The sequence below is a fragment of the Phocoena phocoena genome, chromosome 15 (assembly GCF_963924675.1).
Source record: "Phocoena phocoena chromosome 15, mPhoPho1.1, whole genome shotgun sequence".
Classification (NCBI taxonomy): Eukaryota; Metazoa; Chordata; class Mammalia; order Artiodactyla; family Phocoenidae; genus Phocoena; species Phocoena phocoena.
The window spans coordinates 34,218,610-34,231,392 of NC_089233.1; the positions used below are offsets into that span (position 1 = coordinate 34,218,610).

Consider the following 12,783-nt stretch of genomic DNA (forward strand, 5'->3'; position numbering starts at 1 on the left):
GACCTGAACGTGGTTAGCCCACCCCTTGGCTTTTCGTACGCGAAGCCCCATCGGAGATGATTCTGTTCTCACCACTTCAAGAGCCCACAGGGCTCCAGCCAACCCAACTTTGGCTATGTCCAGATCCAGGGCTGCAGCCCACATGGTCCCAGGCCTCATGGATACTTGTGGATGTGGGAGGCGAGCAGGCTGCCCCGCAGGGCTCGGTCCTGACTATCTGGAGACCAGGGAGCTGCTGTGGGACTGGCCGGAGGAAGAGGTGGTGGCGCTGAGCTGGGAGAAGCGGCTGGTGCAGGATTCCAGGCTGGACATGGAGCCCCTGGGGAGGAAGCACACACATGTTGCCTTCTGGTGGTGACACAGCCCTGGGTGCAAATGAGGCCCCAGGGCCCTTTCCACAAGGCTGGTAACCGCCCCAGGCACAGAGGGCAAGTGCAGAGGGAAAAGCAAGTGAAGCTGTGATGAGAAACGAAGCCCAGCCCATTTCCCTGCACCCACTTCCCCACAAGAAGAGCCCAGCCTTCCACCTACCATTCAGGGGCTTCCCTGACCCGGGGGCCTAGCATGGCGCAGAGGGGACCCCGTTATCTCCAGCCTCCCCTCTCCGCCTTTCAGCTCCTCTGACACCTGCCTCCCATCATGGGACCTTGTGTGTCTACACCTGCTGCCAGAAGCCTTTTTCTCCTGCCCAATTTGCCCAGTCAAATCCCACTACAGACTACGGAGCAGCAGTGTCCAGGAGACCTTTCTGCTATGACAAATAACAGATGTCCTATATCTACGCCATCCAACACGGCTGCCATTGGCCACATGGGGCTGCTGGGCATTCTAGATGTGGCTAGTGTGACCAGGAACCGAACTTTTAATTTTATTTAGTTCTAATCGCTATGTTTAAATTGTTACCTTTGGCTAGGAGCTACCGGGTTGGAGAGTGCAGCCTTAGGGCCCAGCTACTCAAAGTGTGGTCCGGGGACCAGCAGCACCAGCATCTCCTGGAGCTTGTTAGAGCTGCAGACTCTCCGGCCCGCCCCAGAGCTGCACAATCAGAGTCTGCATTTTGACGAGCCCTCCAGGTGATCGTGTGCACACTGCCTAGATCTCAACTCCAATGTCACTTCCCAGACACCTCCCCCACACCCCCGCACCCCTGCCCACCCTGTGCCAGGCCTGGTCCTGGGCTCTGACAGCACCCTATGTTAAGGCCTCTAGCACCTCCTGGAGTGTGACCTTGAGCAAGGACCCCAGGCTGGAATAACTTCACGGCATCTATCGGTGCTCGGGTGTGGATATGTGGTCTCCTGCTCCATGATGGCAGACCCTATCTGTCTGGCCTCCCCAGGGCCACCGGTTGCCCACTGAGAGCAGCCTTGAACTGGTTCTCTCCTGACACTGTTGAAGGTCAGGGCAGCAAGTTTCCCCCACACTGACCAGACAAGACAATGCTGGCAAGCAGCATCCAGCCCACCCCTCAGCCTCCACCTGCCCTTCCGATGGCAGCAGCCCCCAGATGCAGGTGTCTGTGTGTCTGAGTGCCTCTGGACCTCAGTCTCTCTCTCCCACATTGAGCCCCAATGGCCAAAACAGGCTGCTTCCCAAAGGGAATCACCACCCTCTGACACCCTGTGGGGTCTCCCTTTGGAGTAAAGATGCTGGCCCAGCATTTCTTTTCTTTTTTGGGGGGTGTGCTTACAGCTTGTGGGATCTTAGTTCCCCAACCAAGGATTGAACCCACGTCCTCGGCAGTGAAAGCGTGGAGTCCTAACCACTGGACCGCCAGGGAATCCCCAGGCCCAGCATTTCCTGGGCCAGCTGCATGTGCCCCTAGGATCCCTGGAGCTCTGCCTTGGATATGGGTCCAGACTCAATACCCTCTTGGAGCCTCAAATTTACTCATCGGTAAACAATTTAAAGCATCATTTTTAGAAGGAAACTACACAGATATATCACGAAGCAGGATGCAAAATCACACTTGTTTTTAAAAGATAGAACACAAGGTATGGAAGAAACCACTACTGAGTGCTTACTGTATGCTCAGGTGAAGGGCAGGCTTCCCCCAACCATCTCATCCTCAGGACAACCCCATGATGTAGGGGCTCCTATTTAACAGTTGGGGCTCAGAGAACTAAAGTGACTTGCCTGAGGTCACAGAGCAACCAGGAAGTGCTGGAGGTCTTAACCACTACACATCCCTGTCTCTCTGACAGCAACACTTGGGGAGAGTTGTCTGTGAGGCATTATTCTAGAATGTTCTAGAGCAGTCCAAACCCAGTTTTATGGAATTCTAGGAGTGAGGGGAGGTACAAATAGGAGGGCTCAGGCTCCCCTCCTCCCCCCACCGATCAATCTGGTATGTTAGGCTTCTGCACATGGTTTCATTTGAAGGCAAGGTTCTGCAGCTGAGGCTGAAGCAGCATAGTGATCTGATCGCTCATGAAAAGGTGCTGAGCCACTGGCAAGTTTAACAACACCCATGCCAGGGCCCCACCCCTGGAGAAGCTTGAGGGCAAGTAGAGGAGGTGAATCCAGTGTCCCTAGCCCAGAAGAGAGTGGCCTCAGGCATGCTGTGGGCCTGGTCTGGAGGGGAGTCCGGGGCCCCTCGTACCTGAAGTCCTCAGACGCCAGCACCTCGTAGTAGTAGAGGAGTTTGCACCTGGGGCCAGGGCTGTGCAGGGCCATCAGGACATCCTCCACGCCCGGGAGGCTACAGGCCATGTGGCCAGGGGCACTGTGCACTTGCCACTGGAGTAGGTAGACGCCAGGCCACTGGGTCACGTGGGAGCCCTGAAACATAGCAGCCACAAGCCTGAGGCCCTGGTCCACCAGGGAACAGAAGACCCTTTCTAAACCAGTCCACCAGCAAATCCTTCCTTTTGGGGTGTCCCAAAGCCACCTTTGCTTCCCCTCTACTGTTACCCCATATCCCTGGCAGCTGAGAGCCTTCCTCTTAATCGAGATGGGGGGTGGGGGTCAAGGCCTAGGGGGTGCGGCTATAGGACAACAGAGGAGTGGTTTGGTTAAACACCTGGATTTTGTTGGGCTCTTGTCCTGCCGAGTGGGATTTGCAAATTGAGGAGACCTGGAAAGGGAGCTTAAATGTGCTTAGAGTTTGTTGAGGGCAGAGGGACAGCAAGAAAGGAGGGTGTTAGTTTTTTTTTGTTTTTTGTTTTTTTGTGGTACGCGGGCCTCTCACTGTTGTGGCCTCTCCTGTTGCAGAGCATAGGCTCCGGACGCGCAGGCCCAGCGGCCATGGCTCATGGGCCCAGCCGCTCCGCGGCATGTGGGATCTTCCCGGACCGGGTCACGAACCCGTGTCCCCTGCATTGGCAGGCGGACTCTCAACCACTGCGCCACCAGGGAAGCCCAGGAGGGTGTTAATTTTTATAAGAAAAGCAACTTTCAAAAAGGGCTGGGATATTCGGTGGGACCCTGGGGCGGGGGTGCTGGTGTATGATGTGACAGCTGTCTGCTCAATTCCCTTAGGAGACCTCCAGTAAGATCTGCACTGCTCGCCAGTGCATGCGTGTGTGCGTGTGTGTTTGAGGCTGGTGATGTTTGACCTGCAAGCACTGGCCTCATGGAGAATGTGGGGGTCAGCAGGGGTGGCTCACGTTCTGGTGACACGTCCGAGTGCTGTTCCCAGACCTACAGTTTCTCTGTTGCCTGGGTTCTGAAAACTTGACTGTGCATAAGGAATCACAGTGAGAGGTGAGGGATACAGACGCCAGGCCCCAAGCCCAGAGGTTCTGAGCTGGCCCTCCTGCCGTGGGCCCCAGCAACCTGCATCTTTGACAAGAGTCTCGGAATTCTGAGGATGGGGCCCTGCCAGAATCTGTCTTTCTCCCCAGCTGTCCCACAGGGTCTCTGAGGCCAGAGACCAGGTCCAGTTTGTCCATTGCTGTATCCCCAGAACCCAGCACACAGTGGACACTCAGTCCTGAGTGATGAATGAATAAATGAACGAAGAAACAGAACCTAGGGACTTCCCTGGTGGCGCAGTGGTTAAGAATCCACCTGCCAATGCAGGGGACACGGGTTCGATCCCTGGTCCGGGAAGATCCCACATGCCTCAGAGCAACTAAGCCCGTGCGCCACAACTACTGAGCCTGTGCTCTAGAGCCTGCGAGCCACAGCTAATGAAGCCCATGCGCCCTAGAGCCTGCGCACTGCAACTACTGAAGCCCATGCACTCTAGGGCCTGTGCTCCGCAACAAGAGAAGCCACGGTAATGAGAAGCCCGCGCACTGCAATGAAGGAGTAGCCCCCGCTCGCCGCAACTAGAGACAAGCCACGCACAGCAACGAAGACCCAACACGGGCAAAAAATAAATACATAAATAACTTAAATTAAAAAAAAAAAGAAAGAAACAGAACCTGGATGCTCTCCCCTTCCCGGCAGATGAGGGGAGCCTCCACACGGCTGTAATCTGCACCCAGGGCCCAGCCTTTGTCTGTCAGCTGCCCGCCAGCCCTGACCCCAGGCTCCCGGGGGCCCGGCTTGGGTGCCTGTTTGGTGTGGTACAGACTGAACATCACGTCCCCTTGCAGGATGTCAAAGTCCCAGGTGATGACTGACTCCCTCTCCAGAATCTCCACTGCGACCTACGTGGGGACAGGTGACAGGTGAGGTCTGAACGTCCAGCCTGGCGGGGGTCGGGGTGGGGAAGTCAGCTGCAGGGGTGTGGGTGCCCACCCCGGTCTCCATTCCCTCAGCCCCGACCCCAAGTCCAAGAATTGCTCTGGACAAACAGACCCACCTCTGTCTGAAAAATGCCTGGGAGGATCCACCCTGAAGCAGGGTGATCCACAGCCAATGACTGGATGATGTGAGGGTACAAAAGGCTGGCCCTCTACCATGCTCTCCTCATGGATCAGGCTGGGCTAGACTGTGGCTAAAACCGGCTCTTGGCTTAGCTTCTGCCCCCGCCCTCCTTACAGGTTTCTCCTGAGCCCTCATCCTCTACAAATCACTGGCACAAGAACCCTTGTCTCAGACTCCACTTCGGGGTCCCTGACCTACGACGACACCCAGCCCAGCAGGCCCGCCCAGGCCAGGACCCCGGCACCTCATGGGGGGCCCCGCGGAGCACGCTGGCTGACTGGTAGGTCTCTCTCCACTGCTGCAGCTGGTCTTTGTGCTCCTGGTCCTCTTCCGTCAGGTAGAGGGACTTGGGGACCAGCCCTCCTTCAGGGACGTTACACTGGGGGACAAAGACAGCAGAGAAAGTCAGGGCCCAGCCAGGCCTGGCTGACCCACAGAAAGGTGCTCTGTGACCCCTGAAACCACACTTATAACATGCATATATATCCTGACAACTGGGGAGACCTGGGTAAGCTTGGCAAAATTCCTAGGAAACGTCGTTCTTTTTTTTTTTTTTTTTCCGGTACGCAGGCCTCTCACTGTTGTGGCCTCTCCCGTTGCGGAGCACAGCCTCCGGACGCGCAGGCTCAGCGGCCATGGCTCACGGGCCCAGCCGCTCCGCGGCATGTGGGATCTTCCCGGACCGGGGCACGAACCCGTGTCCCCTGCATCGGCAGGCGGACTCTCAACCACTGCGCCACCAGGGAAGCCCAGGAAACGTTGTTCTTTACCCTGAAATCGTGAAAGCTTGCTCTTTGAGATTTCTGTTGGAGAAAGGAAAAGGCCTGCCCTCCCACAGTCATGAGATAGGGTCACCCCTGCCTATCATCTCACCCCCCAGGGCAGGCAATAAAAGTGGTCTGGGGGGAAAAAGGGGGTCTGGGGCCGCCTCCCCTGGAAACAGTTTCCTGATCATTCCCTGCCATGAGGCTGTGGGTTGGGGATAAGTCCCTCTGGGTACACCAGCTTCGGGGTTCAGGCCGCTGGGACATTTGAGTCCCCTCCCATTGCAGTAGACTGTGCAAAGCCAGCAGCTAAACTCTGACTGCTGCCTAGCAGCGCCCTGGATGGGAATACAGAGGGGTAAGCCTTTGCCTGGCCTGGTCTCTGAGCTTTTGGGAAACTTCTGTTTCGCTCACTATGTTTGAAAGAACCAAGGTCAGGCCCCTCCTTCAGAGAGGACAAGCTCTGCCCCAAAGAGCCAGCAAGGCGCTCCCCATGTCAGAGCACACACAAAGGGCCTGCCCTCCTCCCGCCTCCCATCCGCAGCCCTGCTTCTCGGAGGCCACAGACCCTCCCCGTGCCATAAGCGCAGGGCCCGCTGGGGCCTCACCAGGCACTCTCCCCCGAGGAAGTCGGGGATCACTTCTTTGTCCAGGTAGTCGACAAGGCCTCCGGGACCCTGATAATTGCTGCCACTGTAGATGAGGAACTTCTGCCTGGTGTTCTCATTGATGAAGGGGCTGATCTGAGAGGGGAAGATGGAGCAAGACGGAACTTTTTTTTTTTAATTGAAGTGTAATTCACAGAACATAGTTAACCGTTTTAAAGTGAACAATTTGATGGCTTTCAGTTCATTCACTATGTTGGGCAACCACCACCTCGAATTCCAAGACATTTTCTTCCCCCCAAAAGGAAACCTCAGACCTGTTAGCAGTCACTCCCCATTCCTTTCCCCTCAGCCCCTGGAAACCACCAATATGCTTTATTTTATTTTCTTTTATTTTTGCCTATTCTGGAGATTTCATAGAAATGGGATGACACAACATGTGGCCTTTTGTGACTGGCTTCTTTCACTGAGCGTCATGTTTTCAAGGTTCAACCACGTTGTAGCATGAGTCACAACTCCCTTTTCACCTAGAGATTGCCATACTGAGTGAAGTCAGTCAGAGGGAAAGACAAATGTATCACTTGTATGTGGAATCTAACAATGTGGCACAAATGAACTTATTTACAAAACAGGAACAGAGTCACAGATGTAGAAAACAAACTTATGGTTACCAAGGGGGAAATGGGGAGGAAGATTGAGATTGACATATACACACTACTAAATATAAAATAGATAACTAATAAGAACCGAGTGTGTAGCACAGGGAACTCTACTCAATACTCTGTAACGACCTATATGGGAAAAGAATCTAAAAAAGAGTGGATGTATGTATACGTACAACTGATTCACTTTGCTGTACAGCAGAAACTAACACAACACTGTAAATCAACTATACTCCGATAAAAATACTCCGATAAAAATTATTATACTCCGATAAAAATTAAAAACATAAAAAAGAAGACAAAAGAACTCCCTTTTCATGGCTGAATATTCCATTGTGTGGATGACCATGTTTCATTTGTCCCGGATGGAAAGTATTTCAACACCAAGCTCTAAGTTGCACATCAGTCTGGTTTTTCATGGCATCCCAATGCTGGGGTGGTGCCTGACTCAGGAAATAGTTGGGGAAGGAAGGGAGGGAGGGAGGGAGGGAGGGAGGGGGAGGGAGGGGGAGGGGGAGGGGGGAGGGAGGGGGAGGGAGGGGGAGGGGGAGGGAGGGGGAGGGGGGAGGGAGGGGGAGGGGGAGGGAGGGGGAGGGGGAGGGAGGGGGAGGGAGGGAGGGAGGGGGAGGGGGGAGGGAGGGGAGGGGGGAGGGAGGGGGAGGGAGGGGGAGGGAGGGGGGAGGGAGGGGGAGGGGGGAGGGAGGGGGAGGGAGGGGGAGGGAGGGGGAGGGGGGAGGGAGGGAGGGGGAGGGAGGGAGGGAGGGGGAGGGAGGGAGGGAGGGGGAGGGAGGGGGAGGGAGGGGGAGGGGGGAGGGAGGGAGGGAGGGGGAGGGGGGAGGGAGGGAGGGAGGGAGGGAGGGGGAGGGGGGAGGGAGGGAGGGAGGGGGAGCGAGGGGGAGGGAGGGGGAGGGAGGGGGGAGGGGGGGAGGTTGGAAGGCACTTAGCACAGTAGAGCACAAGCCAATTCAGCAAGGAATGCCACAGGCAAAAGATCATTTGGGGGACTTCCCTGGTGGTCCAGTGTAAGACTCCATGTTCCCAATGCAGGGGGCCTGGGCTCAATCCCTGGTCGGGGAACTAGATTCCACATGCATGCTGCAACTGAGAAGTCTGCATGCCGCAACTAAACATGCTGCAACAAAGACCCCGTGTGCTGCAGCTGAGACCCGGTGCAGCCTAAATAAATAAATATTTTTTAAAAATCATTTGGGAACTAGAAATCCCACCTGTGTGGGTCACACTCCTTCAGCCCCCATCCCGGGAGGTGGTCCCCGTGGGCCTCAGCAACCTGGCTCTGTGCACTGGCTTTCATCTGGTGTGGCCAGTGGGGGAAGGGGGGCGGGGGCAGCAGGAGATGGAAGGTGGGTGTGTCTTCTCCGCTCCCTCCCTGCTCCAGTGCCCCTGGCAGCCGCCACCCTCACCTGCCGAAGCTCTCTCAGGGCTCCAGTAACAAGGACATTCCCTCCTCATGTCCCTCCAGCCCTGGGGTCATCAGGGCTTACGGCAGTGGCCAGGCCCTGGGGCCTCCCCATTCTGCCCACACCCCTGCGAGGAGTTCTGATGTGTCACACCCCCACTGGAGTCACCTGGGTGAATCTGCTTCTGTCCAGGACCCCGACCAACTGGCTCCCACCCCCACCCGACGTGCATCTTCTTAGGAAATCTCCAAACAGCAAAGAAACTTAATTTTCACAAATATCAGGATATTTCAAGATAAAATGCTACAGTAGCAGATCCTGCCTGTCCCTCCCACAGCTGCTCTTCCCCAGCCCATCCCCAACAGAGCTGTAAAGTAGCCCCAGAAGCTAGGGAACTTTCTGCCCCAGAAGTCTGCTCATGTCCTCTCCTCCAACAGTCCTGCCATGGCTCCCTACTGCCCCAGGACAAGGTCCCATCTTCGCCACAGCCTGGACTCTGCAGGCACTGGGCCCTGAGCATCTTCCCAGCCTCCTCTGGCCACTGATTTTTCAGTCCCTCAGAAGCACCCAGCCGGGCCCTGCCTCCAGGCCTTTGTACGTGCTGTGCAGGTTACCCACCACACCCTTCCTCCCGTCCTTCTCCCACTCCTTCCTCATGTCTCAACCCATGTCACCTTCTCAGTGGAAGCGTCTTCAGCTCCCCAACCTAAATTATACACCCCCTTGCCCCCTGACTTAGTCTCCCCAAGAACCCTGAACGTCCCCAAGCCCATGTCACAGGGCATCATGAAGCAGTTACTCACGTGGGGCTATTGGATTTCTCTCCCCCCCACACCCTGTGACGCAGGGGTACACACTCTGCATCCCCAGGGCCTGGAGAGGTGCCTGGCACACAGCAGGCACTTAGTAAAACACTGAATCCATTTAACTTTCAACTCACAAATCTACCCTGATTGAACCTCTAGGGAGAGCAGAGATTCTCAGGCTTTCCCAGGCACCGAATCCCGAGGGCATTTGGTAAGATGCTGACGCCGCCGAGTCTGTAAGATGGAGAGGGACCTGACGTTGCTCTGGCCTGCAGACCACACTTCGGGAGCAAGGCCTCAGGGCAGTGGTTTTCAACTGCAAGTGATAATCCGGTAGCGGTTGTGATATCAACTTAGCTCTGTGACTAGCCTATTTTGAGTGGAGCGGACTAGAAAAGAATAGCAAAGAGCATGTTGTAAGTAGTTACAATAACCACCACTTGAGAATCTGTTGTTTTGTGTGTGTGTGTGTGTGTGTGTAGGCACGAGCCACACGAGGAGACCAGGTGGCAACATGAAGTGGGTTGTGGGCAAAAAGTTTTAAAATCCCAATAGCACAGGGTCCCAACGCTCTTCGGAATCAGCTCACAGGAGTCCCAGGAACGTTGTACAATTCTAAGTGTGGCTCTCCCGTCCACGAAGCAGGACAGTGGACGTGTAAAATGTGGTCCACCCATACAATGGAACATTATCCAGACATAAAACGGAATGAAGAAATGATTCTTGCTACAACATGGATGAACCTGAAATCATTATGCTAAGTGAGAGAAATCAGACACAAAAAGCCTCACATTGTATGATTCCACTCACATGAAATAGCTAGGACAGGCAAATCCACAGAGACAGAAAGTAGATGAGTGGTTGCAGGGGCCTGGGGGGAGGAATGGGGAGGAACTGCTAATGGGGACGGGGCTTCCTTTTTGGGGTGATGAAAATGTTCTAGAACTAGCTGGTGGTGATGATTGCACAACTCTGTGAGTATAGTAAAAACCACTGAATTCTATACTTTAAAAGGGTGAACTTTTTGTTTGTTTGGGGGTGTTTTTTGGCTGCACCACGTGGCTTACAAAATCTCAGTTACCCGACCAGGGACTGAACCCGGGTCATGGCAGTGAAAGCCCGGAATCCTAACCACTAGTCCAACAGGGAACTCCCAAAAGGGTGAACTTTATGGGAAATGAAGTATATCTCAATAAAGCTGGTAATTAGAGGAAACAATGCAGGATAACCAGGCGGAGCACCTCACAGAGGGCCCCTCCCATCTCAGGCTCCTGCTCTTTCTTACCAGCGTCCAGAGCACAGGGAAGACGCGGGGGGCTCGCACGATGAGCAGCCGGCCCAGAGTCTCAGGATAATTGTCCTCCACCACCTCGATCATGCGCAGCAAGGCCTTTATCCCTGGCCGCCACAGGTGCCGCAGGCTGAGACCCTCCAGGTCCACCAGGCAGGTCCAGGAGCTGCGGCAAAGATGCCCCCTCACTCTACCTCGCTTGGCCACCTCCCAGGGCCCCCAACACCATCCTCAGGGACCTGGGGGCCCACAGACAGGGACGGAGGGAGAGGCTCAGTAAGGCAGCGCTGGGAGCAGAAGGGGCAGGGACCACAGGGCACTCTTGTGGACCCTGCCACTGTGGGGAGGCCACGTGGCGTGGAGGTTCTGAGTCTGCACACCAGGGCTAAGCACCCAAATGCAAGTGCCTGAGAGCTGTGTGACACAGGCACTTCCTCATCAGGACAGCGGCAATCACAGTAACAGTCCCCATCTCATCCATTGTTAGGATTAAATGAGATGGTCTACGTAAAGTTCTCTGCAAGGACAGGCACATAGCAAATGCTCATTAAAAGCCAGTTTTTACTACTAATTGCTGAAAAGATGCTGACTGCTAAATAGAGCACACACTCCAGAGCCAGATGGCCTGGGTTCAAATCCCAGCTCTGGCATGTGCTGTGTGGCTTTGGCTAAGTTACTTAACCTCTTTGTGCCTCCATTTCATTAGAAGCAATTCATTAGGACAATGACTGTTTGGCTGTGGCAAGTGGTCCCTGGGAGCCTGTCCATCCAGCTTCATTCCCTTCACCTTGCCCACCCACTCCTAGGAGTGCCTTCATGACACCCTGTCATCTGAGCCATCTGGGGGGCATTCCGCTTCAGGCCAGGATGCTGATTGATCGATTCCCCACTCCAACCCTAATGGATGCCCCTTTAGGAAAGCTCTAAATAGCAAAGGAGCTTAATTTGCACAAAGATGAGAATATTTCAGGATAAAAACTTCAGTAGCAGGTCCTGCCTGTCCCTCCCTTGTAGGCTGTGATAGGATGACATGACTCAAGGAGCTTGGAAGAGTCCCTGCTACACAGGGAGCGCTATGTGGTGTTTGCATCACCTCTTAAAGTCATGGCTTACAGGATCTTAGTTCCCTGACCGGGGATTGAACCCAAGCCCCAGCAGTGAAAGCACCGAGTGCTAACCACTAGACTGCCAGGGAATTCCCATTAAGTCATTGTTTTTGATAAGCCATAAAGAAACCCTAGGAAGGGTTTACAGAAGAGGAAGCCACAGCTCAGAAAGGTTAAGTGCCTTTGGGGGCAATGCCACTGTAAGGACTGGTGTGGGAAACTCCGCTCAGGAATAGGAGTTTGGGGCAGCCCGAAGAGGCGGTGGGTCACTGGATGTGTCATGACACCTGCGAGGTCCGCCTGCCTGGGACACTGGCAGGGTGGCTCTTGGGGTGGGAGCGCTGGTCTCGAAAAGCCAAGTCCAGGAGGCTGCATGGCACGAGGAGAAAGTCCGTGAGCCCAAGCCAGATAGGACCGGGTTCAAACTCCAGCTCTACCCCTTCCCCGCTCAGCAGCCTTGGAAGACCTCAGCACTCTGAGCCTCAGTTTCCCCTCCATAAAGAACAGGGATGCTGACAGTCCCTGCCTCGTAGGGTCACTGTAAGAATTAGGTGAGGACATTTCCGTAAAGCATCTAACAGGCTGCCTGGCACGGCATCCATGCCCAGTGAACTTTGGCTGTTTTTACTGTTTGGGGGAGTTTGCCTGGGTTCTTGCCTGATCGGACGGCCAAACTGTTTTGTGTTCCCTTCACACCGCTTCTGTCCTTCCTCATTGACGCAAAGAACCTGGAAAGCAGAGAAGGTGCTGGCGAATGTTCACTTGGCTGCTCCAGCCGCAGGAAACCCCGGGGGCTCCCAGGAGTGGGGACCCCAACTCACATGCTGCAGCAGCACCTCCTCCCCCACGGCCTTCATCAAGCCCTTGGTGTCCGTGTGGCCCAGACGCAAGATGTACAGGGGGCGGCCATCTTTGGGGCGGGGCCGAGCAAGTGGAGGACAAGAGGGAAACAGAATTACATACTTTTACATAATCCTTCATATATATTATATATGTACAATCAATTCTTGTTATTTGCGGTAGATAATTTCTATAAAGTCACCTTGAACACTGAATCAAGGAACTCAGAACCACTGCTTCTAAGGGGGGAATAGGAGGTTAAGTTTCTGTCAGCCCCTGGTCGTGACATTTTTGTCAGTCGATCGATCAGTATGTAACTTTGTTCTGCGTGTGTTTCTATTTGAGGACATCTTGTTTAATTTACATCGTTGATTCATTAACGTTGAACGCGTGGCCAACAGCACTGTAACTCGTGCCTGAATGGAGTTAGTCTCACATGAATTTTCTCCAGAAGGCGCATCACAGCCTTCTTG

General features: G+C 54.6%; 1 protein-coding gene across 1 annotated transcript in view; it reads right to left on the reverse strand.

Moving 5' to 3' along the window:
- Positions 1-213: 213 nt before the first annotated feature.
- SEC14L5 (SEC14 like lipid binding 5) overlaps positions 214-12,783 on the reverse strand; it is a 39,185-nt gene continuing 26,615 nt past the window's right edge. The window contains exons 8-15 of the mRNA XM_065892107.1: positions 12,292-12,380; positions 12,128-12,198; positions 10,359-10,530; positions 6,191-6,325; positions 5,063-5,197; positions 4,371-4,598; positions 2,603-2,781; positions 214-319 (exon numbers count right to left, since the gene is read on the reverse strand). Coding sequence (XP_065748179.1) covers positions 214-319; positions 2,603-2,781; positions 4,371-4,598; positions 5,063-5,197; positions 6,191-6,325; positions 10,359-10,530; positions 12,128-12,198; positions 12,292-12,380 — 1,115 coding nt within the window. The remainder of the gene's footprint in view (positions 320-2,602; positions 2,782-4,370; positions 4,599-5,062; positions 5,198-6,190; positions 6,326-10,358; positions 10,531-12,127; positions 12,199-12,291; positions 12,381-12,783) is intronic.